This window comes from Mauremys reevesii, linkage group 3 (assembly GCF_016161935.1).
Source record: "Mauremys reevesii isolate NIE-2019 linkage group 3, ASM1616193v1, whole genome shotgun sequence".
Classification (NCBI taxonomy): Eukaryota; Metazoa; Chordata; order Testudines; family Geoemydidae; genus Mauremys; species Mauremys reevesii.
The window spans coordinates 207,469,633-207,496,419 of NC_052625.1; the positions used below are offsets into that span (position 1 = coordinate 207,469,633).

Sequence of the window (26,787 nt, forward strand, 5' to 3'; positions counted from 1 at the left end):
CCAGGTTACACAAATCCTCCAGTGCAGTGACCCCTCCCCCCACCCCATTTTGGGGAGCTTCCAGGTGGGTCACCCCCAGGGTCTTCTGCACACCCCAAAACCTGTTCCCATAAGCCTCAGGTGCCCATTCAGACATGAGCAGCGGAGCCTGGTTGAACTGTTCCTAGTCCCCAGTATTGGCTCCGCCCATCTGGCTGGGCTCCCCTATGGCTCTGGGACCGAGCAAGGGGGTGAGACGTGGAGCCGGCCCGCGGGGTCAGCCTGGTTCGATCACAGGCCTCCTCAAAGGCAGGGAGGTGGGAACCGATATCCCGCCCTCCTCCAACTGGGCAATAAGTTGGGATCCAGGCTCCCCTAGAACTGGCAACCTGGGGCCTTTCCCCACTTTCCCCTCAGTGGGTCCTCTCGCCCTCGGCTTCTCCAGCCCCCGTTCTCGCTTTCGCCGCCTCTCCTGCTTCCTCGTGTTTTCACTGCATCTCACGGGCTCCTCCAGCTCCCAGCACTTCAACTCCATCGCTGGGGAGCCAGGTGGCGAGGATGCCCTGCTGGACGGGGAGCCGGTCATGGAGGGAGCCAGGAGGCGAGGACGCCCTGCTGGACGGGGAGCCGGTCATGGAGGGAGCCAGGTCGCGAGGACGCCCTGCTGGACAGGGAGCCAGGTCATGGAGGGAGCCAGGAGGCGAGGACGCCCTGCTGGACGGAGAGCCAGGTCATGGAGGGAGCCAGGTCGCGAGGACGCCCTGCTGGACAGGGAGCCAGGTCATGGAGGGAGCCAGGTGGCGAGGACGCCCTGCTGGATGGGGAGCCAGGTCATGGAGGGAGACAGGTCGCGAGGACGCCCTGCTGGACAGGGAGCCAGGTCATGGAGGGAGCCAGGAGGCGAGGATGCCCTGCTGGACGGGGAGCCGGTCATGGAGGGAGCCAGGTGGCGAGGACGCCCTGCTGGACAGGGAGCCAGGTCATGGAGGGAGCCAGGAGGCGAGGACGCCCTGCTGGACGGGGAGCCAGGTCATGGAGGGAGCCAGGTCGCGAGGACGCCCTGCTGGACAGGGAGCCAGGTCATGGAGGGAGCCAGGAGGCGAGGATGCCCTGCTGGACAGGGAGCCAGGTCATGGAGGGAGCCAGGTCGCGAGGACGCCCTGCTAGACGGGGAGCCAGGTCATGGAGGGAGCCAGGTGGCGAGGACGCCCTGCTGGATGGGGAGCCAGGTCATGGAGGGAGCCAGGTCACGAGGACGCCCTGCTGGACGGGGAGCCAGGTCATGGAGGGAGCCAGGTCGCGAGGACGCCCTGCTGGACAGGGAGCCAGGTCATGGAGGGAGCCAGGAGGCGAGGACGCCCTGCTGGACAGGGAGCCAGGTCATGTAGGGAGCCAGGTGGCGAGGACGCCCTGCTGGACGGGGAGCCAGGTCATGGAGGGAGCCAGGTCGCGAGGACTCCCTGCTGGACAGGGAGCCAGGTCATGGAGGGAGCCAGGTCGCGAGGACGCCCTGCTGGACGGGGAGCCAGGTCATGGAGGGAGCCAGGTCGCGAGGACGCCCTGCTGGACAGGGAGCCAGGTCATGGAGGGAGCCAGGAGGCGAGGACGCCCTGCTGGACGGGGAGCCAGGTCATGGAGGGAGCCAGGTGGCGAGGACGCTGTGAAGAAGTAGGAAGCACAGACTGTCTGTGCGGGGGAGGGGAGAGCCAGAGGTTTAGGTGAGATGCAGGAATTCAAAGGGTGAGTTGAGCCTGGCCTGGGGGAGGGGAGGTGACACCTCTGGCCAGGGGAGACAAAGGAAGGAGGCGGAGGAGAGAGGAGGGGCCGGAGAGGACTGGGAGAAGAAGGTGGGCTGGAGAAGAGAGAGGAGCAGGGAGACCGAGCTCTGATCCCCGGGGGGGGGGGCTGTGAGGCCCCCCAAGATGGGCCTAACCGGGGAATCTGATTATCTGTGCCTGCAAGACCTGTGTTGGACTGTGTTCCTGTCGTCTAAATAAACCTTCTGCTTTACTGGATGGCTGAGAGTCCTGGTGAATCGTAGGGAGCACGGGGGTGAAGGCCCTGGGTCCCCCACACTCCGTGACAACTGGTGGCAGCGGTGGGATCGGCGGCACCCCGTGGACGGCGCTTCCTGCAGTAAGTGACTGGGGAGCAGGAAAACGAAGGGGCGATTCACCCCTGGGAGAGTGTGGCCAGAGAGCAGGACTTTGCAGTAACAGGGTCCCCCGGGGGATCACAGCGAGCGAGCCCAGGGGCGGAGGAGTCTGCAGCTCGACCCTGGCAGAGAGGGGGTGACCTCAAAGACTGGCACACGAGGGGTCCCCCTGGAACCCGTGGGGAGCGGCGAACACCCCGGCCTGCGAGCGGCCAGCAGGAAGATGTATTCCCAGAAGCGCAAGTGTGAGCTGGTGGAGCTGTGCAGGCAGAAGGGGCTGCGCAGTGGGAGGCTCACCAAGGCCCAGCTGATTGCCCGGCTGGAGGAGAGAGATCGCAGGAATGAACCGGTCCCTGTCTCTGAGGGAAGCAGCCGGGCAGATGCAGCGCAGGCCCCAGTGTCTGGACCCGCTGGGAGTGGGCAGCCGGCCGCTGAGGGCTCCTCGAGACCCCCCACCCCTAGGCCTAGGGGGAGGGGGAGGAGGAGCCCAGCTACGGAGGGCACCGTGACCCCCCCGGCCAGCAGGGGATCGGCCCGGCAACGCTCGGCCTCCGTGGAACTCAGGCGGCTGGAGTTGGAGAGAGAGATCAAACTGATGGAGATGGAGGAGCGTAAGGAGCTGAGGGCATATGAGGAAAGACAAAGCCAACGTGAATACGAGGCGAGAGAGAAGGAGAAGCAACAGCAGCGTGAATTCGAGGCGAGAGAAGGAGAAGCAGCGTGAATTCGAGGCGAGAGATAAGGAGGAGCAGCGCAGACATGAGCTGGCCATGGCCCAGCTGAACAACAGGAGGCCCGGCTGCGGTGAGTGAGGGTGTGCCCAAGCCTACAAAGAGCTTCGATACGAACTTCCTGGCCCCGCGTAAGGAGGGGGAGGACATAGACACCTTCCTGACGGCCTTTGAGAACGCCTGCGCGCTGCACCAGGTTGACCCCGCAGACAGGATCCGGCGCCTCACCCCCTTACTGGACTCCACCGCCGTGGAGGTGTACAGCCGAATGAAAGGGGAGGAGGCGCGGGACTACAACCTGTTCAAAGAGGCCCTGCTCCGCAGTTTGGGCTGACCCGGAGATGTACGGAAGAGGTTCGGGGTCAACGTAAGACCCGGGAGGTCACATACCTACAACTGGTCAACCGGGCGCAGGGGTACGCCCGCAAGTGGACGGCTGGGGCCCAAACTAGAGAGGACCTGCTTGACCTAGTCGTACTGGAGCACCTGTATGATCAGTGCCCAGCTGACCTGAAGCAGTGGCTGATGGACCGGAAGCCGGAGAACCCGCAGCATGCAGGCCGGCTGGCCGACCAATACATGGACAGTCGGGCGGGGGATGGCAGGGAGGAGTCTCAAAGGAGCAGATCTGCCTCAACGCAGAGAGAGAGTCACCATGGGACCTCCCAGAAGGAGCCGAGGAGGGCCCCATCAAAGGAAGCATCTGGCGTCAGGTCCAGCCATCCCCCTCGAGGGGACCCACGAGACATGGGCTGCTATCAATGTGGCCAACCGGGCCACGTACGGGGCCAGTGCCCCAAGCTCCGGGACAAACTGAGCAGACCAACCCCACACCGGGTCAACTTGGTAGAGACCCAGCCGGATGAGGGGCAGCGGTCGCACGAAAGGGGGGTAGGCCGCGTACCCCCTGCAAAGGAGGGAGGGGGGCCCCGGGTCGACCCCTCCGAGGGGCTGGATGCTCCCAGCCCTGAGTTTGGGGTTTACAGGGTGGGCACGGGACTACCCCTCCGGAGCGAGTGCCTTGTTCCCCTGGAGGTAGACGGGAAGGAGGTCACTGGGTACTGGGATACGGGCGCAGAGGTGACGCTTGCCCGGCCGCAGGTGGTGGGCTCAGATCGGATGGTGCCCCACACCTACCTGAACCTGAGGGGCGTGATCGGGACCCCATTCAAGGTGCCTGTCGCGAGGGTACACCTAAAGTGGGGGGACAAGGAGGGCCTCAAGGACGTGGGAGTGCACCCATATTTGCCCACGGAGGTGTTAATGGGGGGGGACCTCGAGGACTGGCCAAGTAACACCCAGGGTACCCTGTCCGTGAACCGAACTCAGGGTTGACGAGGGCTCTGCACCCTGACCCGGGAAAGTACTTTGGCCGAGACACGGACCCGGACCCGGTAGGGAGGGCAGCCCAGGACAGGGCCCAGAGAGGCTGTGGTCCCAGACCCAGCCGGTGAGAGAGGACAGATCCCCGCCCCTGCCCCAGCGGCTGAGTACCAGGCCGCGGTGCGGGAAGACCCCTCCTTGCGGAGGATAAGGGACCTGGCCAGCCTCGGGGGGGGACAGACCATGGGACGAGGTGGCCGGAAAAGGTTCCTGTGGGAGAAGGGGCTCCTGTACCGAGAATGGGCTCCCCCAGGGAAGATGGAGTCAGGGGGGATCAGGAGGCAGCTGGTGGTACCCCAGGAGTATCGCCGCCAGCTGCTGTGCCAGGCCCATGACATTCCCCCCTCAGGGCACCAGGGAGCCTGGCGTACCCAGCAGCGGCTGCTGCAGAACTATTACTGGCCTGGGGTCTTTGCCCATGTCCGGCAGCACCGCCGCTCCTGTGGCCCCTGCCGGAGGGGGGGGAAGGCCCGGGACAGGGGGGAGATGGCTGTAAGGCCCTCGCCCCGCCCTGAGGAGCCTGTCCAGAGGGGGGCCCGGGTCAGAAGGGGGGCTCTGAACCGAGAGAGCCCAAATCACAGCCCCCCAGACTGGAACGTGGGGAGAAGGCCCCAGCCCAGGGTGCACCCCAGGGGTACTGGGGTGGGAAAGGCGCGGGCGGCATAAGGTTGTAGGTGGGTCCGAACTTCCCGGGTCACTGGCTGGAGTGACCCGCTCAGTTCAGTCTCGGAGGGGAGGTGTGAAGAAGTAGGAAGCACAGACTGTCTGTGCGGGAGGAGAGCCAGAGGTTTAGGTGAGATGCAGGAATTCAAAGGGTGAGTTGAGCCTGGCCTGGGGGAGGGGAGGTGACACCTCTGGCCAGGGGAGACAAAGGAAGGAGGCGGAGGAGAGAGGAGGGGCCGGAGAGGACTGGGAGAAGAAGGTGGGCTGGAGAAGAGAGAGGAGCAGGGAGACCGAGCTCTGATCCCCGGGGGGGGGGCTGTGAGGCCCCCCAAGATGGGCCTAACCGGGGAATCTGATTATCTGTGCCTGCAAGACCTGTGTTGGACTGTGTTCCTGTCGTCTAAATAAACCTTCTGCTTTACTGGATGGCTGAGAGTCCTGGTGAATCGTAGGGAGCACGGGGGTGAAGGCCCTGGGTCCCCCACACTCCGTGACAGACGCCCTGCTGGATGGGGAGCCACGTCATGGAGGGAGCCAGGTGGCGAGGACGCCCTGCTGGACGGGGAGCCAGGTCATGGAGGGAGCCAGGTCGCGAGGACGCCCTGCTGGACAGGGAGCCAGGTCATGGAGGGAGCCAGGAGGCGAGGATGCCCTGCTGGACAGGGAGCCAGGTCATGGAGGGAGCCAGGTCGTGAGGACGCCCTGCTGGACGGGGAGCCAGGTCATGGAGGGAGCCAGGTGGCGAGGACGCCCTGCTGGATGGGGAGCCAGGTCATGGAGGGAGCCAGGTCACGAGGACGCCCTGCTGGACGGGGAGCCAGGTCATGGAGGGAGCCAGGTCGCGAGGACGCCCTGCTGGACAGGGAGCCAGGTAATGGAGGGAGCCAGGAGGCGAGGACGCCCTGCTGGACAGGGAGCCAGGTCATGTAGGGAGCCAGGTGGCGAGGACGCCCTGCTGGACGGGGAGCCAGGTCAGGGAGGGAGCCAGGTCGCGAGGACTCCCTGCTGGACAGGGAGCCAGGTCATGGAGGGAGCCAGGTCGCGAGGACGCCCTGCTGGACGGGGAGCCAGGTCATGGAGGGAGCCAGGTCGCGAGGACGCCCTGCTGGACAGGGAGCCAGGTCATGGAGGGAGCCAGGAGGCGAGGACGCCCTGCTGGACAGGGAGCCAGGTCATGGAGGGAGCCAGGTCGCGAGGACGCCCTGCTGGACGGGGAGCCAGGTCATGGAGGGAGCCAGGAGGCGAGGACGCCCTGCTGGACAGGGAGCCAGGTCATGGAGGGAGCCAGGTGGCGAGGACGCCCTGCTGGATGGGGAGCCAGGTCATGGAGGGAGCCAGGTCACGAGGACGCCCTGCTGGACGGGGAGCCAGGTCATGGAGGGAGCCAGGTCGCGAGGACGCCCTGCTGGACAGGGAGCCAGGTCATGGAGGGAGCCAGGAGGCGAGGACGCCCTGCTGGACAGGGAGCCAGGTAATGGAGGGAGCCAGGAGGCGAGGACGCCCTGCTGGACAGGGAGCCAGGTCATGTAGGGAGCCAGGTGGCGAGGACGCCCTGCTGGACGGGGAGCCAGGTCATGGAGGGAGCCAGGTCGCGAGGACGCCCTGCTGGACGGGGAGCCAGGTCATGGAGGGAGCCAGGTCGCGAGGACGCCCTGCTGGACGGGGAGCCAGGTCATGGAGGGAGCCAGGTCGCGAGGACGCCCTGCTGGACAGGAGCCAGGTCATGGAGGGAGCCAGGAGGCGAGACGCCCTGCTGGACTGGGAGCCAGGTCATGGAGGGAGCCAGGTGGCGAGGACGCCCTGCTGGACGGGGAGCCAGGTCATGGAGGGAGCCAGGAGGCGAGGACGCCCTGCTGGACAGGGAGCCAGGTCATGGAGGGAGCCAGGTGGCGAGGACGCCCTGCTGGATGGGGAGCCAGGTCATGGAGGGAGCCAGGTCACGAGGACGCCCTGCTGGACGGGGAGCCAGGTCATGGAGGGAGCCAGGTCGCGAGGACGCCCTGCTGGACAGGGAGCCAGGTCATGGAGGGAGCCAGGAGGCGAGGACGCCCTGCTGGACAGGAGCCAGGTCATGTAGGGAGCCAGGTGGCGAGGACGCCCTGCTGGTCAGGGAGCCAGGTCATGGAGGGAGCCAGGTCGCGAGGACGCCCTGCTGGACGGGGAGCCGGTCATGGAGGGAGCCAGGTCGCGAGGACGCCCTGCTGGACAGGGAGCCAGGTCATAGAGGGAGCCAGGAGGCGAGGACGCCCTGCTGGACGGGGAGCCAGGTCATGGAGGGAGCCAGGTCGCGAGGACGCCCTGCTGGACAGGGACCCAGGTCATGGAGGGAGCCAGGTGGCGAGGACGCCCTGCTGGATGGGGAGCCAGGTCATGGAGGGAGCCAGGTCGCGAGGACGCCCTGCTGGACAGGGAGCCAGGTCATGGAGGGAGCCAGGAGGCGAGGATGCCCTGCTGGACGGGGAGCCGGTCATGGAGGGAGCCAGGTCGCGAGGACGCCCTGCTGGACAGGGAGCCAGGTCATGGAGGGAGCCAGGAGGCGAGGACGCCCTGCTGGACGGGGAGCCAGCTCATGGAGGGAGCCAGGTCGCGAGGACGCCCTGCTGGACAGGGAGCCAGGTCATGGAGGGAGCCAGGAGGCGAGGATGCCCTGCTGGACAGGGAGCCAGGTCATGGAGGGAGCCAGGAGGCGAGGACGCCCTGCTGGACGGGGAGCCAGGTCGTGGAGGGAGCCAGGTGGCGAGGACGCCCTGCTGGACAGGGAGCCAGGTCATGGAGGGAGCCAGGTGGCGAGGACGCCCTGCTGGATGGGGAGCCAGGTCATGGAGGGAGCCAGGTCGCGAGGACGCCCTGCTGGACAGGGAGCCAGGTCATGGAGGGAGCCAGGAGGCGAGGACGCCCTGCTGGACGGGGAGCCAGGTCATGGAGGGAGCCAGGTCGCGAGGACGCCCTGCTGGACGGGGAGCCAGGTCATGGAGGGAGCCAGGTCGCGAGGACGCCCTGCTGGACAGGGAGCCAGGTCATGGAGGGAGCCAGGTGTTGAGGACTCCCTGCTGGACGGGGAGCCAGGTCATGGAGGGAGCCAGGAGGCGAGACGCCCTGCTGGACGGGGAGCCAGGTCATGGAGGAGCCAGGTCGTGAGGACGCCCTGCTGGACGGAGCCGGTCATGGAGGGAGCCAGGTCGCGAGGACGCCCTGCTGGACGGGGAGCCAGGTCATGGAGGGAGCCAGGAGCCGAGGATGCCCTGCTGGACGGGCCGGTCATGGAGGAGCCAGGTCGCGAGGACGCCCTGCTGGACAGGGAGCCAGGTCATGGAGGGAGCCAGGAGGCGAGGACGCCCTGCTGGACGGGGAGCCAGGTCATGGAGGGAGCCAGGTCGCGAGGTCTCCCTGCTGGACAGGGAGCCAGGTCATGGAGGGAGCCAGGAGGCGAGGATGCCCTGCTGGACGGGGAGCCAGGTCATTGAGTGAGCCAGGTGGCGAGGACACCCTGCTGGACGGAGCCAGGTCATGGAGGGAGCCAGGAGGCGAGGATGCCCTGCTGGACAGGAGCCAGGTCATCGAGGAGCCAGGAGGCGAGGACGCCCTGCTGGACGGGAGCCAGGTCATGGAGGGAGCCAGGTGGCGAGGACGCCCTGCTGGACGGGAGCCAGGTCATGGAGGAGCCAGGTCGCGAGGACGCCCTGCTGGACAGGGAGCCAGGTCATGGAGGGAGCCAGGAGGCGAGGACGCCCTGCTGGATGGGGAGCCAGGTCATGGAGGGAGCCAGGTCGCGAGGACTCCTGCTGGACGGGAGCCGGTCATGGAGGGAGCCAGGTCGCGAGGACGCCCTGCTGGACGGGAGCCAGGTCATGGAGGGAGCCAGGTGGCGAGGACGCCCTGCTGGACGGGGAGCCAGGTCATGGAAGGAGCCTGGTCGCGAGGACGCCCTGCTGGACAGGGAGCCAGGTCATGGAGGGAGCCAGGAGGCGAGGACGCCCTGCTGGACGGGGAGCCAGGTCATGGAGGGAGCCTGGTCGCGAGGACGCCCTGCTGGACAGGGAGCCAGGTCATGGAGGGAGCCAGGTGGCGAGGACGCCCTGCTGGACGGGGAGCCAGGTCATGGAGGGAGCCAGGTCGCGAGGACGCCCTGCTGGACAGGGAGCCAGGTCATGGAGGGAGCCAGGCTGTGAGGACGCCCTGCTGGACGGGGAGCCAGGTCATGGAGGGAGCCAGGTCGCGAGGACGCCCTGCTGGACTGGGAGCCAGGTCATGGAGGGAGCCAGGTCGCGAGGACGCCCTGCTGGACGGGGAGCCAGGTCATGGAGGGAGCCAGGTCGCGAGGACGCCCTGCTGGACAGGGACCCAGGTCATGGAGGAGCCAGGTGGCGAGGACGCCCTGCTGGATGGGGAGCCAGGTCATGGAGGGAGCCAGGTCGCGAGGACGCCTGCTGGACAGGGAGCCAGGTCATGGAGGGAGCCAGGAGGCGAGGAAGCCCTGCTGGACGGGGAGCCAGCTCATGGAGGGAGCCAGGTCGCGAGGACGCCCTGCTGGACAGGGAGCCAGGTCATGGAGGGAGCCAGGAGGGGAGGACGCCCTGCTGGACGGGGAGCCAGCTCATGGAGGGAGCCAGGTCGCGAGGACGCCCTGCTGGACAGGGAGCCAGGTCATGGAGGGAGCCAGGAGGCGAGGACGCCCTGCTGGACCGGGAGCCAGGTCATGGAGGGAGCCAGGTGGCGAGGACGCCCTGCTGGACGGGGAGCCAGGTCGTGGAGGAGCCAGGTGGCGAGGACGCCCTGCTGGACAGGAGCCAGGTCATGGAGGGAGCCAGGTGGCGAGGACGCCCTGCTGGATGGGGAGCCAGGTCATGGAGGGAGCCAGGACGCGAGGACGCCATGCTGGACAGTGAGCCAGGTCAGGGAGGGAGCCAGGAGGCGAGGACGCCCTGCTGGACGGAGCCAGGTCATGGAGGAGCCAGGTCGCGAGGACGCCCTGCTGGACGGGGAGCCAGGTCATGGAGGGAGCCAGGTCGCGAGGACGCCCTGCTGGACGGGGAGCCAGGTCATGGAGGGAGCCAGGTCGTGAGGACGCCCTGCTGGACGGGGAGCCAGGTCATGGAGGGAGCCAGGAGGCGAGGACGCCCTGCTGGACGGGGAGCCAGGTCATGGAGGGAGCCAGGTCGTGAGGACGCCCTGCTGGACGGGGAGCCGGTCATGGAGGGAGCCAGGTCGCGAGGACGCCCTGCTGGACAGGGAGCCAGGTCATGGAGGGAGCCAGGAGGCGAGGATGCCCTGCTGGACGGGGAGCCGGTCATGGAGGGAGCCAGGTCGCGAGGACGCCCTGCTGGACAGGGAGCCAGGTCATGGAGGGAGCCAGGAGGCGAGGACGCCCTGCTGGACGGGGAGCCAGGTCATGGAGGGAGCCAGGTCGCGAGGATGCCCTGCTGGACAGGGAGCCAGGTCATGGAGGGAGCCAGGAGGCGAGGATGCCCTGCTGGACGGGGAGCCAGGTCATTGAGTGAGCCAGGTGGCGAGGACACCCTGCTGGACGGGGAGCCAGGTCATGGAGGGAGCCAGGAGGCGAGGATGCCCTGCTGGACAGGGAGCCAGGTCATCGAGGGAGCCAGGAGGCGAGGACGCCCTGCTGGACGGGGAGCCAGGTCATGGAGGGAGCCAGGTGGCGAGGACGCCCTGCTGGACGGGGAGCCAGGTCATGGAGGGAGCCAGGTCGCGAGGACGCCCTGCTGGACAGGGAGCCAGGTCATGGAGGGAGCCAGGAGGCGAGGACGCCCTGCTGGATGGGGAGCCAGGTCATGGAGGGAGCCAGGTCGCGAGGACTCCCTGCTGGACGGGGAGCCGGTCATGGAGGGAGCCAGGTCGCGAGGACGCCCTGCTGGACGGGGAGCCAGGTCATGGAGGGAGCCAGGTGGCGAGGACGCCCTGCTGGACGGGGAGCCAGGTCATGGAAGGAGCCTGGTCGCGAGGACGCCCTGCTGGACCGGGAGCCAGGTCATGGAGGGAGCCAGGAGGCGAGGACGCCCTGCTGGACGGGGAGCCAGGTCATGGATGGAGCCTGGTCGCGAGGACGCCCTGCTGGACAGGAGCCAGGTCATGGAGGGAGCCAGGTGGCGAGGACGCCCTGCTGGACGGGGAGCCAGGTCATGGAAGGAGCCAGGTCGCGAGGACGCCCTGCTGGACAGGGAGCCAGGTCATGGAGGAGCCAGGCTGTGAGGACGCCCTGCTGGACGGGAGCCAGGTCATGGAGGAGCCAGGTGGCGAGGACGCCCTGCTGGACGGGGAGCCAGGTCATGGAGGGAGCCAGGTCGCGAGGACGCCCTGCTGGACCGGGAGCCAGGTCATGGAGGGAGCCAGGTCGCAAGGACGCCCTGCTGGACAGGGAGCCAGGTCATGGAGGGAGCCAGGCTGTGAGGACGCCCTGCTGGACGGGGAGCCAGGTCATGGAGGGAGCCAGGTCGCGAGGACGCCCTGCTGGACGGGGAGCCAGGTCATGGAGGGAGCCAGGTCGCGAGGACGCCCTGCTGGACAGGGAGCCAGGTCATGGAGGGAGCCAGGCTGTGAGGATGCCCTGCTGGACGGGGAGCCAGGTCATTGAGTGAGCCAGGTGGCGAGGACACCCTGCTGGACGGGGAGCCAGGTCATGGAGGGAGCCAGGTCGCGAGGACGCCCTGCTGGACGGGGAGCCAGGTCGTGGAGGGAGCCAGGCTGTGAGGACGCCCTGCTGGACGGGGAGCCAGGTCATGGAGGGAGCCAGGTCGCGAGGACGCCCTGCTGGACGGGGAGCCAGGTCGTGGAGGGAGCCAGGATGAGAGGACGCCCTGCTGGACGGGGAGCCAGGTCATGGAGGGAGCCAGGTCGCGAGGACGCCCTGCTGGACGGGGAGCCAGGTCATGGAGGGAGCCAGGTCGCGAGGACGCCCTGCTGGACGGGGAGCCAGGTCATGGAGGGAGCCAGGTGGCGAGGACGCCCTGCTGGACAGGGAGCCAGGTCATGGAGGGAGCCAGGTCGCGAGGACGCCCTGCTGGACAGTGAGCCAGGTCGTGTAGGGAGCCAGGTGGCGAGGACGCCCTGCTGGACAGGGAGCCAGGTCATGGAGGGAGCCAGGTCGCGAGGACGCCCTGCTGGACGGGGAGCCAGGTCATGGAGGGAGCCAGGTGGCGAGGACGCCCTGCTGGACAGGGAGCCAGGTCATGGAGGGAGCCAGGCTGTGAGGACGCCCTGCTGGACGGGGAGCCAGGTCATGGAGGGAGCCAGGCGCCGAGGACGCCCTGCTGGACGGGGAGCCAGGTCATGGAGGGAGCCAGGCGCCGAGGACGCCCTGCTGGACAGGGAGCCAGGTCATGGAGGGAGCCAGGTCGCGAGGACGCCCTGCTGCTGCCTCCATTCCTGCGGGACTTTTCTGGAACCCCACTGTGACGCAGCAGGGAGCGGGGGGACTGACCTGGGAATGTCCTTTAGTTTTACTGGGGCTGCCTGCATGGGGGAGGGGAGAGTGGGGGGGTGACTTTAGGTGAGGGACAGGACCTGAGCCTGTAACCTGAGGCAGGACGGGGGGTGGGGCGAGTTAACACCTTTGCTGGGGAAGCTGGACAAAGGAAGAGGAGGAGCCGGGGGGAGGGGAGTGAGTCGGCTGGAGGGTTTGGGGTTTCAGTTTTGGGCTGGCTGGGAAGAAGCAGGAACCCCCAGTCTGGGGTCTAAGCTCCTTGCCCCCCAGAGGGACCTGGCTGAGGGGTCCTGGTTGTACCTACAAGCCCTGCTTGGGACCGTGTTCCTGTCGTCTAATAACCCTTCTGTGTTACCGGCTGGCTGAGAGTCCCGGTGAATCACAGGAAGTGGGGGGGGGTGCAGGGCCCGGACTCCCCCACACTCCATGACACCCTCTTGGCCCTGGAACCTGGTTCTTGGACCGACGGTCCTTCTCCAGCTGTGCAACCAGCTGCAGCTTGTCGAGTTTCCCAGTGGTTAACCCTCTCTTCCTGCACAGGTTTGCAACGTCCCTCTTATGGAGGTGGTTATACCCCGTTTTCTTCTGTTTCCTTTCAACTGGCCTTGTTTTACTGTTGCAAGTCACTTATTGCAAAATGCTACTGGTGCATCCAGGACCCCACCGCTGCCACCACCTGTCAGGCTCCACAGGATGAGTGCTATGGCCTCAGCTTGGGAACAGTCTCTGGAAGGACCCTTCAGTGGGCCAGACCTCCCGGGGGCCTCATTCTTCCTTCAGTGGAGACCCCATGGCCACACCGCCTCCTTAGACTGAATGTCTGGGGCTCCAAACCTCCTGCTTCACCCCTTGAGCTTCAGTGACTGTAACTGAGCCAGACCCTGGGGGGACGTGTCCTCTCCTCAGGGATCAGTGCCCCTCGCCCAGCGCCTGCAGGGACACTCACCCAGCGCTGTGAAACCAGGCGGGTTTATTGGTCACCTGGCGCACGGCCCAGGCAGCCCCTCGGGCCGCCCAGAGACCTGACTGACGGTTACAGCCCAGCCCAGCTGCAGTGACCCCCCAGACAGCTCTGTCGGTCTCTCCGTCCACCCTCCTTGGTCAGACTCCAGGTGAGAGCCCTGCCCCCGACTCCTCCCAGCCCCCAGCTCTTAAATCCATCTCCCGCTGGGGCGTAGGGTGCCTGGTGCCAACGTCCCGGGGATTGGATCAGCCACTGATGTGGGGTCAGCCTCGGCCAGTCCTTTTTAATGCCCCGCCTGGCTCAGGCTGCTGGGTGCCATTCCCACCACTGTCTCATTGCCTGTCCTGAGAGCAAACCCCACACTGGGTAACACTGCTCCATAAAGAGGAACCTGAGGCACATGCCGGTGTCATAAAAATATGACAGAAAATTCCCCCTTTGTCCCACCTTCCCTGTTGGACACCTGCACCTTGTTCCCAGACCGAATTCGTGTCGCGCCCGCTCCCAGCCGGCGGCTCGCGATCCTCTGGCAGATGGAGGAGCCGTCTGCTCTCCCAGCTCTCTCCCCACACAGGTACGCGCAGACCCTGAGCAAGTCACCTTTCAACCGTCGAGACAATCAGATCCGCCTCCTCCAGGCTCTCCGCAGCCGGCGGATTTTCTAGCCCTCTGTCCTGTTCCCTGAACCCCCCATTGGCAGAGCAGGCCCCAGCCCCGGCTCACTTCCCTGGCTGGAGAGCCAGTCCACCTTGTACCCGGAAGGCGCCTTCGCCGTCTTAGCTACAGCCTGGCACGGGCTACGCTGGGCCGGCTGCTTTCCCCAGGAGCCCTTCCCTGCCTTCCCGGCTCACCCCCAGCCCCAGGCACCCAGCCTGTGACCTGGCGTTTGTGCCGCAGGGCCCGGCTCCCCAGGCCGCGTGGGCCGTGCTGCCCCAGGGCTATTTACCGCTCCGCTCTCCCCAGCAGGTTTGACCGGCGGGGATTTTTATCTTGGCTGCCAGGTCCCTGATGAAGACCCCGAAGAGCCGTGGGCGGCTCCCGGATCGAGCCCACTCCCAACCCCCGCGGGAGGAGAGACCCCTGCACAGAGCCACTGGCTGCTCTCGCCCCGTGCGGGGGCTGCCCGGGGACCCCTCACCTCGATGGCCTTGCAGATCTCCTCCATCTGGGTCACGATGGCCTGGATGCGGTCGTTCCCAGCCACCAGCATGGCGACGCCGTCGCTCAGTTCACTCTGCCACAGGGAAGGGGGGGTCAGTGCTGGGCATGGGGGGGTCGGTGCTGGGCACGGGCAGAGGGGTCAGTGCTGGGCACAGGCGGGGGGGTCAGTGCTAGGCACGGGCAGAGGGGTCAGTGCTGGGCACGAGGGGGTCAGTGCTGGGCACGGGCGGGGGGGTCAGTGCTAGGCACAGGCAGGGGGGTCAGTGCTGGGCATGAGTGGGGGGGGTCAGTGCTCGGCACGGGCAGAGGGGTCGGTACTGGGCACAGGGGGGGTCGGTGCTGGGCACAGGGGGGGTCGGTGCTGGGCACGGATGGGGGTCGGTGCTGGGCACGGATGGGGGTCAGTGCTGGGCACAGGCAGAGGGTCGGTGCTGGGCATGAGGGGGTCAGTGCTGGGCACGGGCAGAGGGGTCGGTGCTGGGCACGGGTGGGGTCAGTGATGGGCACGAGGGGTCAGTGCTGGGCACGGGGGGGACAGTGCTAGGCACAGGCAGAGGGGTCGGTACTGGGCACAGGGGGTCGGTGCTGGGCACGGGGTTGGTGCTGGGCACGGATGGGGGTCAGTGCTGGGCACAAGGGGGTCAGTGCTGGGCACGGGCAGGGGGGGTCAGTGCTAGGCACGGGCAGAGGGGTCGGGACTGGGCCCAGGGGGGGTCGGTACTGGGCCCGGAGGGGGGGGTCAGTGCTGGGCACGGGCAGAGGGGACAGAGCTGGGCACAGGAAGAGGGGTCAGTGCTGGGCACAGGCAGGAGGGTCGGTGCGGGGCAGGGGTGGGGGGGTCGGTGCTGGGCATGGGCAGTGGGGTCAGTGCTGGGCACGAGGGGGTTGGTGCCGGGCATGGGCAGAGGGGTCGGTGCTGGGCACGGGTGGGGTCAATGCTGGGCAGAGGGGTCGGTGCTGGGCACAGGCAGAGGGGTCAGTGCTGGGCACAGGCAGAGGGGTCAGTGCTGGGCACGGTCAGAGGGGTCGGTGCTGGGCACAGGGGGGGTCGGTGCTGGGCACAGGGGTCTGTGCTGGGCACAGGTGGGGGGGTCGGTGCTGGGCCCGGGGGGATTCAGTGCTAGGCACGGGCAGAGGGGTCAGTGCTGGGCACGAGGGGGTCGGTGCCGGGCACAGGCAGGAGGGTCGGTGCTGGGCACAGGCAGAGGGGTCGGTGCTGGGCACGAGGGGGTCAGTGCTAGGCACGGGTGTGGGGTCGGTGCTGGGCACGGGTGGGGGGACGGTGCTGGGCACGGGTGGGGGGTCAGTGCTGGGCACGAGGGGGTCGGTGCCGGGCACAGGCAGGAGGGTCGGAGCTGGGCCCAGGCAGGTGGGTCGGTGCTGGGCCCAGGCACGCGGGGGTCGGTGCTGGGCACAGGCAGAGGAGTCGGTGCTGGTCACGGGGGGGTCAGTGCTAGGCACGGGTGTGGGGGTTGGTGCTGGTCACGGGCAGAGGGGTCGGTGCTGGGCACAGGCAGGGGGTCAGTGCTGGGCACGAGGGGGTCGGTGCCGGGCACAGGCAGAAAGGTCGGTGCTGGGCACGGGCAGAGGGGTCGGTGCGGGTCACGGGGGGGTCAGTGCTAGGCACGGGTGTGGGGGTTGGTGCTGGGCCCGGGGGGGCGTCGGTGCCGGGCACAGGCAGGAGGGTCGGTGCCGGGCACAGGCAGGGGGGTCGGTGCCGGGCACAGGCAGGAGGGTCGGTGCCGGGCACAGGCAGGGGGGTCGGTGCCGGGCACAGCCAGGGGGGTCGGTGCCGGGCACAGCCAGGGGGGTCGGTGCCGGGCACAGCCAGGGGGGTTGGTGCCGGGCACAGCCAGGGGCAGTCCCTCCTTGCTGCGGGAGGGGGCCTGGCCGGCAGCCACCACAGCAATGAATATGTGGGGAGCTCAGCAAGCCCAGACTGGGCCCTGCAGGCTCCCTGCCAGCCCCCCCTACCCCCGGCCCTCTGCCAGGAGCCCCCCAGAGCCTGCACCTGGGGCAGCTCTGGCCCCTCGGTGTCCCCGGGGAGGAGAGACCTGCCCCAGGCCCGGAAGGGGGGGCAGCCGCTGAATCGCACAGACCTGGGGGTGGGGCTGTCCGGTCCCCCTCCTGCTGCTCCAGCCGGGCCAGGCCAGGCTGGCTCCTGGGGGGATCAGGCAGCCCAAGGGCCCCCTCGGCCACATGGGCACCAACCGCAGCGGAGGAGAACGGGACACGGGGACCCCGCCACGCCCCCTCCCCCGGCCACGCGCAGGGCCGGCTCCAGACCCCAGCCCGCCAAGCGCACGCTTGGGGCGGCATTTTAACTGGAGGGCGGCAGGCGGGTCCGGCGGAGCTTCCGCAGTCATGCCTGTGGGAGGCCCAACGGAGCCGCGGGACGAGCGGACCTGCCGCAGGCACGACTGCGGAAGCTCCACCGTAGGCGCGGGACCAGCGGCACGTCTGCGGGAGGTCCCTGCAGGCTCCCTGCCAGCCCCCCCTACCCCCGGCACGTCTGCGGGAGGTCCCTGCAGGCTCCCTGCCAGCCCCCCTACCCCCGGCACGTCTGCGGGAGGTCCCGGCAGGCTCCTGCCAGCCCCCCGTACCCCCGGCAGGTCTGCGGGAGGTCCCTGCAGGCTCCCTGCCAGCCCCCCTACCCCCGGCACGTCTGCGGGAGGTCCCTGCAGGCTCCCTGCCAGCCCCCCCTACCCCCGGCACGTCTGCGGGAGGTCCCTGCAGGCTCCCTGCCAGCCCCCCCTACCCCCGGCACGTCTGCGGGAGGTCCCTGCAGGCTCCCTGCCAGCCCCCCCTACCCCCGGCACGTCTGCGGGAGGTCCCGCGGAGGCACGGGACCGGCGCCCGGCAGCGCGAGCGGCGCAGCGCCACCCTGCTTGGGGCGGCGGAATTCGTAGAGCCGCCCCTGGCCACGCGCCCCCTGCCCCAGTTCCTGGCCCCCCGGGTGCCACCAGGTACCTTCTGGCGCTTGTAGACGCTGGGCAGCGGGGCCACCTCGCAGTCCTTGTGGGCCCCGAACACCTTGCACAGGGAGCAGGTGGGCGCCTCGCAGCTCAGGCAGTAGATGTTGATCTTCTCGTCCTCGTGCTCATCGCACATCAGCTGCTGCTCTGCTTTGGCGTGCAGGGGCCTGGGGGATGGGCACAGCTTGGGCTCCACTCCCCACACCCCCTGCCGGCCCCCAGGGCTCCCCGCCCTCCGTGTGCCCTGCAGCCGCCCCGCACGGCCCGGAATAACCCCACGCGCTCAGGAACCCGCCCCCCCGGCCGGCCCCCAGGGCCCCCGCCCTCCGTGTGCCCTGCAGCTGCCCTGCATGGCCTGGAATCACCCCCCGTGCTCAGGAACCCCACACCCCCTGCCGGCCCCAGCCGGCCCCCCGCCCTCCGTGTGCCCTGCAGCCGCCCCGCACGGCCCGGACTAACCCCCCGCGCTCAGGACCCCCCCCCCCCGCACCCCCTGCCGGCCCCCTGCCCTCCGTGTGCCCTGCAGCTGCCCTGCATGGCCTGGAATAACCCCACATGCTCAGGAACCCGCACCCCCTGCCGGCCCCCAGGGCCCCCCGCCCGCCGTGTGCCCGGCAGCCGCCCCGCACGGCCCGGAATAACCCCACGCGCTCAGGAACCCCCCCCCCCCGCACCCCCTGCCGGCCCCCTGCCCTCCGTGTGCCCTGCAGCTGCCCCGCACAGCCCAGAATCACCCCACGTGCTCAGGAACCCCCGCACCCCTGCCAGCCCCCAGGGCCCCCACCCTCCGTGTGCCCTGCAGCCGCCCGCACGGCCCAGAATCGCCCCACACGCTCAGGAACCCCGCAGCCCCTGCCGGCTCCCCCGCCCTCCGTGTGCCCTGTAGCCACCCCGCACGGCCCAGAATCACCCCATATGCTCAGGAACACCCCACACACTCCTGCCCCCTGTGCAGATCTTCCCCTCCCCTCCCCAAGCCCTTGGGCCCCCCAGGCCCTGGCAGACCCATGCCCCTCGCTGGGCCTCTGCCCCCCACCTGGTCGACTCCTGCTTGTAGATGTCGATGATGTTCTCCACGAGCAGGTTGCGCTGCAGCCCGTAGACGCCGTGCCGGTCCAGGACGACCTCGTGGCGGCAGGAGGGACACCGGAACCGCCCCCCCGACGACACCGAGCTCGAGCCCCGCGACTGCCACAGTGGGTTGGAAGCCTGGCATGGAACAGGCACAAGTCAGGAGGGTGGGGCCAGGAACGCTAAGGCCAGGAGGCCATGGGGGAGACCCAAATATGCCTGCCCAACACTGAGCACCCAGCCCGGGGTCACCCCTCCGTGCTCCAGCCCCAGAGCTGGCTGCAGGGCACCAGCCCAGGCACCTGGCATAGACACAGCAACATCCAGGTGAAGTGCAGGGCAGAGTCACTGTGACGAAGTGGGGCTGTTCTTAATGTTTCCTCTGAATACTGTGCGGGTGCCTCAGTTTCCCCTAGGCAGTTCTTAAGTCTCCAGGGTGCATAACTGGCCGACACTCTGTCTCCTGGCAACAAACGGCCGGGGCCCTTCCCCCTGCCAGGGGATGCTAAAGGGGAACACAGAGCTCAGGTGACCTCCTGGCCCGGGAAAGAGACAAAGGCCAGAGAGGAGGGGCTGGAGGGGGGGTCAGTCTGGAGCTGGCTGGGGATGAGGAGTGAGGGCAGCCAGGGGGGTCTGGCTCACTGCCCCCCAGAATGGACCCAGCTGTAGGGTTCGCTGTACCTATGTCACGGAGTGTGGGGGAGTCAGGCCCTGCACCCCCGGCTCCCTACGATTCACCAGGTCTCTCAGCCAGCCAGTAAAGCAGAAGGTTTATTTAGACGACAGGAACACAGTCCAACACAGGTCTTGCAGGCACAGATAACAGGATCCCCCCGGTTAGGTCCATTTTGGGGGCCTCACAGCCCCCCCCCTCGGGGATCAGAGCCCTTCCTCCCTGCTTCCCTTCTTTCCCCAGCCAGCTCCAGTCTGCCCAGCCCCTCCAGCCCCTCCTCTCTGCTCAGCCCCTTTCCCGGGCCAGGAGGTCACCTGACCCCTTTGTCTCCAACACCTGCAGTGGCACCTTTGCAGGGAGGGGCCCAGGCCATCAGTTGCTAGGAGACAGAGGGTCAGGCATTCAGGTGCACTGGCCTTCTGCTTTGCTAGATACTTAGGAACTGCACCCAGCCCCCCAGCCCCCAGTAAGACCAGTCCCACTTCCTCACAACCTACAAGCTCTGTGTTAGACCCTGTTCCTGTCATCGAATAAACCTCTGTGTCCCCGGCTGGCTGAGAGTCACGTCTGACTGCGCAGTGGGGGGGCAGGACCCTGTGGCCCCCCCAGGACCCCGCCTGGGCGACTCGCTGGGGGAAGCGCACGGAGGGCAGAGGATGCTGAATGCTCCAAGGAGAGACCCAGGAGGTGAAGCCGTGGGAGCTTCCTGCCCTGCAGACAGGCTGCTCCGAGGGAGAGGAGGCTCCCCAGGGTCCTGCCTGGCTCGGTGGGGAGCAGCTCCAGAGCAGCGCCCGGGGACGCCGTGACACTCACAAACTCAGGCCAGGGCACGTCTGGGCTGCAAAGGGGCCAGCTCTGCACAGCTCAGGGGAGTGAGCCCCTTCGATAGCCCTGCCAGCCCCGCCCACAGCCCCCCCAGCCCTACCAGTCCCCCCAGCCCTGCCAGCCCCACCCACAGCCCCCAGAGCCCTGGCAGCCCCGCCCACAGCCCCCAAGCCCTGCCAGCCCCCCCCACAGCCACCCCAGCCCTGCCCCCAGCCCCCCAGCCCTGCCAGCCCCGCCCACAGCCCCACCCACAGCCCCCCAGAGCCCTGCCAGCCCCGCCCACAGCCCCCCACAGCCCTGCCAGCCCCAGCCCTGCCCACAGCCCCCACAGCCCTGCCAGCCCCGCCCACAAACCCCCAAGCCCAGCCAGCCCCGCCCACAGCCCCCAGAGCCCTGCCAGCCCCAGCCCTGCCCACAGCCCCCAGCCCTGCCAGCCCCGCCCACAAACCCCAAGCCCTGCCAGCCCCGCCCACAGCCCCCATAGCCCTGCCAGCCCCACCCACAGCCATACCAGGGCCACCCCAGCCCCACCCCCAGCTGAACCAGGCCGCCCACTCGTCCCTCCCTGCACCCCAGGGCGCCTCGCCGGGCTCCTCTCCCCAAGCCCCAGACAAACGAGCAGCCCAGACTGAAGACGCGTCCCCTGGGAGTCCGGAGGGGCCTGGTCTGTCCCGACGGCCAGGCCTGAGCCAGGGCCGGCTGCAGGCACCAGCATTCCAAGCTGGGGCTTGGGGCGCAATGTGCAAGGGGCGGCCGGCCCTCTTGTTTTGCCCCCAAGCAGCGCGCCGAATTGCCGCCGTGGGCGGTCCGTGTGCCCGTAGGGCGGCAGGCGCGTTTCTGCGGTAGCGGCAATTCAGCGGCAGCGTCTATGTTTAGCTGTCCGCGGCGGCTTCAGCTAAACATAGAAGCTGCCGCCGAATTGCCGCCGCCGCGGAAACGCACCTGCCGCCCTCAGGGCACACGGACTGCCCCCGCCCCCACCATCCGGCGGCAATTCAGCGCGCTGCTTGGGGTGGTGAAAACTGTAGAGCCGGCTCTGGCCTGAGCCCACAGTGGGGAAACTCACTGCCAGCCCCCGCAACCTGCTCCTTGCCTGTCTCGCGCTCCCGACTTTCCATCAAAGCCTGAATAACCTGCCCTGCATCGGCCCTGCGAGACGAGCTGGCCACAGCCCTGCCGGCCGGAGGAGACAAGGCCGGAGTGTGACCCAGAGGCTGGGGCCCCCTGCCAGCCAAAGCCCCATCCGTGGCTGACCAACCGCCCCCTGCTCCAAAGCCGCATTTCCAGCTTTCCTCGCCACTCTCTCCTCTGCCTTGTGTCCGGATGGTGACCCCTCTTCACACTGCAGGACCGGGGCCAGGGAGCCCTTTCCGCCCCCCCCATGCCGGTCCGCGGTGAAAAGGAGACGCGAGTATTTTACCACCAAAGCAGAGAGACTTTCGCGTACGTTTGTGCTGCACAATCGCTCAGTTTCATTTCTGTGCAAACGCTTGTTTGAATTTCTTGTTCATTCCTGTTTGAGCAGGAACCTGCTGGGCTCAGAATGGGGAGGGGAGGGGGTTGGGGGGTGTTTGCCAAGGACCCAAGCGTGACGAAGTGGGGGGGGGGTCTTGTGTTTTCCTTGTTTTTCCAGTGGGTTGCATGCAGAGGGGGTGGGACTCAGTGTCCCTGGGTGTTACTGGTTTAACGTGGGGAGGGGAGAGGGAGTTTGTTGTTACACAGGACCGGAGAGGGAACGTGGGACCCCGGCCGATGGCCTGGAGGATGGAGACCCCAGCGACTGATGACCTGGTGACCCAGCTCAGGAGTCGCAGCCGGTTCTGGCCAGTGGGGGTGTCACAGAGTCCCCGGGCGCTGCTCTGGAGCTGCTCCCCACCAAGCCAGGCAGGACCCTGGGGAGCCTCCTCTCCCTCGGAGCAGCCTGTCTGCAGGGCAAGAAGCTCCCACGGCTTCACCTCCTGGGTCTCTCCTTGGAGCATTCAGCCTCCTCTGCCCCTCCGTGCGCTTCCCACAGCGAGTCTGCCCAGGCGGGGTCCTGGGGGGGCCACAGGGTCCTGCCCCCCCACGTCGCAGTCAGACGTGACTCTCAGCCAGCCAGTAACACAGAGGTTTATTCGATGACAGGAACAGGGGCTAAAACAGAGCTTGTAGGTACAGAGAACAGGACCCCCTTTAGTTAGGTCCATCTGGGGCCCCAGGGAGGCCACAGCCCCGTTGGGAAGCCCAAGCCCCGTCGGGGCTCCCCTCCATTTCCCAGCCAGCTCCAAACTGAAACTCCCCCCAGCCTCTCACTCAGCCTCCCCCCGGCTCCTCCCCCAGCCTTTGTGTCCTTTGTCCAGTGTCCCGGGCAGAGGTGTCACCTGGCCCCCAACCCCCCTCCTGGGTTCTCAGGTTACCTGCTCAGGGATCCTCCCTTCCCCAGTGCGGACAGTCCCGGCACAACCCCCTGCCACCTTCCCAGGTCAGTGCTCCCCCCTCAGCATTCACAGAACAGCCAGCACAGCCCCACTTCCTCACAGGAGGACAATGGGCTGCGGGGAGAGGACCCCGGTGACCTGACCAGCCGGTTCCAGCCAGAGGGGCCAGAGGGGGGCTGAGAGGAGACCCAGGCCTTCCTGTTTACGACCCTGTTTCCTGGAGAGAAGCCAATGGACAGAGGGGGCCTGGGGCCGGGGGTATCGGAGGCCCAGCTGGGAAGCAGGGGGGCTCGGGGCTGGAGAGGGGGAGCAGGCAGAGCCCACCTGGCTGCAGGGGGACTGGGATGTGCTGGGCTGAGGGAGCCAGGCCTGAGGCTGGAGAGTTTCCTGTGCTGGGTTCAACTCTCAATAAACCTCCTGTGTTAACGCTGGGGGAGAGTTGCTCCGGGCTAGAGAACAGGGCAGGGGGAGGGGGCATCGTCCCCTTCGGGGGGTGGAGGCCCCGGGGGGGCCAGAGCGCATGGACTCCCTGGGGGGGCCCACGGCAGAGACAGATGTGCTGAGGCTCAGAGAGGTGCGGCTCCAGGAGGTGGAGGGGCCTGACCCCGAGAGAGAGTGGCTCCCCGAGAAGGGCTGTCGCACTTGTTGGTGGCATCGGGCATCTGTATTAGGCCTGAATGAACCAAAGTTATTCTATGCATGCCTAGAGGGCCCCAAGCTAAACTTTAATCGACCTCAGCTAGTTATCAGTGCAACACTGATACCAGGAGGCAATTATAAGGCCTGCTTGCAACTGGCTGAAGAGGAGGAAGGGAAGGCAGGATAACGAATCAAAGGGAGGAAAACAAAATAACCTGTCAAGAGAAAGTCACTAACGAGATGATTTGTTTACTGCCAAGTATGACTTAACTGCTTAATGTATTTGCTATTGCAAAGTGTATTTGCTCCTTGGGTATAGTCGGGTGGGGGGCGAAGGGGGGGGTAAGGGGGAGGAGTGGGGGGGGTAATGGGGAATGCTTAGCTGAAATCATGTATAAGAAGAGAAAAACGGCTTGTATCGGGGTGCAGGATTTGAGATTGCTATGTCTCCCTGGCACCTTTTTGAGCTCAAATAAACTTGGTTTGCTTCTCCACCCTGGTGTGTTAATTAGTGCGGCGCACACCGGGCAACGAACCCCTGTTGCTGTCCTCGGGCCTCTGTGCCGGCAACAGACTGAAAGGGCCCCCCCCACGGACCACCCGGGGCCACGCGTGGGCACGATCTGTGAGTCCGTGACACCGAGCCAGCCACGGGCTCTGGAAACCCCCCAAACCCGAGAGTCACTGTCCTAAGGTGGGACAGTGACAGTCACTAAACACCTTGATCTCATTGAGATCAATGCAACAGGCCTCGGCCCCGGGAGCGGGGGCTGCTCAGCGGGGGGACCCAGCCAGTGCCCCGCGGGCAGAGCCTCGCTGACTCACACTGCCCCATGGGACAGCGGGCGCTCGCCATGGGGGGCACATGGCACAGGGACGGGGGATGGACACTCGTTCCAGCCGCAGGCGGAGACGGCAGCTGTGACTCTTGAGGGCTGTGCAGGCAGCTCAGAAAACCCGCGGCTGAGCCGGTTCCCTGCCTCCCGGCCACGGTGTCCCTGGAGCCCCCGGCCTGGCAGCGTGTGGAGAACGTGGGGCACATCGGGGGCTCAGAGGCGGATCGCAGGGGCTGGGAGCAATGTCCAGGGCCAGCCGTCGCACGAGAGGGCAGCGCACCCCACGGACCAGAACCGAGCCCGGGGGCCCCTGGGCCCCTCACTGGAGCAGTGACCCTGCAGGTCCAACCAGGGAGGGACGTGGGGCTAGATGGACCCTGGTTCTGATCCACCTGCTCAGTCCCACCTCCCCCCGGCCAGAGCTGAGGAGCACCCCACCCCCAGCCCCTAACTTACCCCTCCAGTCCAGAGGCTGCACTAATCACCCAAAGCAGGGCCCCCACCACCTGAGCAGAAGCAGCAGGCACCAAGCAGGACCCAGGGACCCCTGGCGTCCACCCTGCCGTGCCCGAGAGGCCCCCTCACGCCCCCTACCCTGCTGGTCGCACCGGGCACTCACGGCCATGGAGGCTGCCCCACACTAATAGACCAGCTGTGCCAGTGTCTCCGGAGGGGGCTGCAGAGGTGGGGAGGAGCCCAGGGCAGAGGCCAGTTACTATTGGAGACATAGGCGGCAGGTTCGTATAATTTTTGGTGGGGCCCAAAATGGTGGTGTCCCCCCCCCCGCTCTCACCCTGTAAGCTGATATAAAATGAAGCTACAATGCGTCAGCACTACAAGATTACAAGGGTCAATTAAAAGTGGAAAGTCAGAAGCAGCACTTGCCTATTAATACCTAATATACGGTATTAAATTTTGTTGCACCTGTTGTGACAAAGTGGGAATGTTCTTAATATTTTCTCTGAATACTGTGTGGGTGCCTCAGTTTCCCCTGCAAAGTGCCAACTGACGGTGTTGGGGACAAAGAGATCAGGTGGCCTCCTTGTCCGGAAGAGACACAGAGGCCAGATGAGGGAGTGTCAGTTTGGAGCTGGCTGGGGAAATCGGGAGAGGCCCAGAACTTGGGTCTGGGCTCCCCACCCCCCAAGATGGACCTAAGAACATAAGTCTCCAGGCATAAGAACATAAGTCTAAATAATAAGATGGGTGAACTAGAGTGCCTTGTGATAAAGGAGGATATTGATATAATAGGCATCACAGAAACCTGGTGGACTGAGAGCAATCAATGGGACACAATCATTCCGGGGTACAAAATATATCGGAAGGACAGAACAGGCCGTGCAGGGGGAGGAGTGGCACTATATGTTAAAGAAAGTGTAGATTCAAATGAAGTAAAAATCTTAAGCGAATCCACAGGTTCCATAGAGTCTCTATGGATAGAAATTTCATGCTCTAGTAAAAATATAACATTAGGGATCTATTATCGACCACCTGACCAGGACAGTAATAGTGATGATGAAATGCTAAGGGAAATTAGAGAGGCTATCAAAATTAAGAACCCAATAATAGTGGGGGATTTCAATTATCCCCATATTGACTGGGAACACTTCACTTCAGGACGAAATGCAGAGATAAAATTTCTCGATACTTTAAATGACTGCTTCATGGAGCAGCTGGTACGGGAACCCACAAGGGGAGAGGCGACTCTAGATTTAATCCTGAGTGGAGCGGAGGAGCTGGTCCAAGAGGTAACTATAGCAGGACCGCTTGGAAATAGTGACCATAATACAATAGCATTCAAAATCCCTGTGGTGGGAAGAACATCCCAACTGCCCACCACTGTGGCCTTTAATTTCAAAAGGGGGAACTATACAAAAATGAGGGGGTTAGTTAGACAAAAGTTAAAAGGTACATTGACTAAAGTGAAATCCCTGCAAGTTGCGTGGGCCCTTTTTAAAGACACCATAATAGAGGCCCAACTTCAATGTATACCCCAAATTAAGAAAAACAGTAAAAGAACTAAAAAAGAGCCACCGTGGCTTAACCACCATGTAAAAGAAGCAGTGAAAGATAAAAAGACTTCCTTTAAAAAGTGGAAGTCAAATCCTAGTGAGGCAAATAGAAAGGAGCACAAACGCTGCCAACTTAAGTGCAAGAGTGTAATAAGAAAAGCCAAAGAGGAGTTTGAAGAACGGCTAGCCAAAACTCCAAAGGTAATAACAAAATGTTTTTTAAGTACATCAGAAGCAGGAAGCCTGCTAAACAACCAGTGGGGCCCCTTGATGATCAAAATACAAAAGGAGCGCTTAAAGATGATAAAGTCATTGCGGAGAAACTAAATGGATTCTTTGCCTCAGTCTTCACGGCTGAGGATGTTAGGGAGATTCCCAAACCTGAGCTGGCTTTTGTAGGTGACAAATCTGAGGAACTGTCACAGATTGAAGTGTCACTAGAGGAGGTTTTGGAATTAATTGATAAACTCAACATTAACAAGTCACCGGGACCAGATGGCATTCACCCAAGAGTTCTGAAAGAACTCAAATGTGAAGTTATGGAACTATTAACTAAGGTTTGTAACCTGTCCTTTAAATTGGCTTCGTACCCAATGACTGGAAGTTAGCTAATGTAACGCCAATATTTAAAAAGGGCTCTAGGGGTGGTCCAGGCAATTACAGACCGGTAAGTCTACCGTCGGTACCGGGCAAATTAGTTGAAACAATAGTAAAGAATAAAATTGTCAGACACATAGAAAAACATAAACTCTTGAGCAATAGTCAACATGGTTTCTGTAAAGGGAAATCGTGTCTTACTAATCTATTAGAGTTCTTTGAAGGGTCAACAAACATGTGGACAAGGGGGATCCGTGGACATAGTGTA

The 26,787-nt window shown here is 65.6% G+C and overlaps 1 protein-coding gene across 2 annotated transcripts in view; it reads right to left on the reverse strand.

Annotated features, from left to right (window-relative positions):
* Positions 1-26,787, reverse strand: part of TRIM54 (tripartite motif containing 54) — a 49,084-nt gene that overhangs the window by 14,840 nt on the left and 7,457 nt on the right. For both annotated transcript variants that reach the window (XM_039533088.1, XM_039533087.1), the window contains exons 2-4: positions 18,486-18,658; positions 17,445-17,616; positions 14,452-14,547 (exon numbers count right to left, since the gene is read on the reverse strand). In XM_039533088.1, coding sequence (XP_039389022.1) covers positions 14,452-14,547; positions 17,445-17,616; positions 18,486-18,658 — 441 coding nt within the window. The remainder of the gene's footprint in view (positions 1-14,451; positions 14,548-17,444; positions 17,617-18,485; positions 18,659-26,787) is intronic.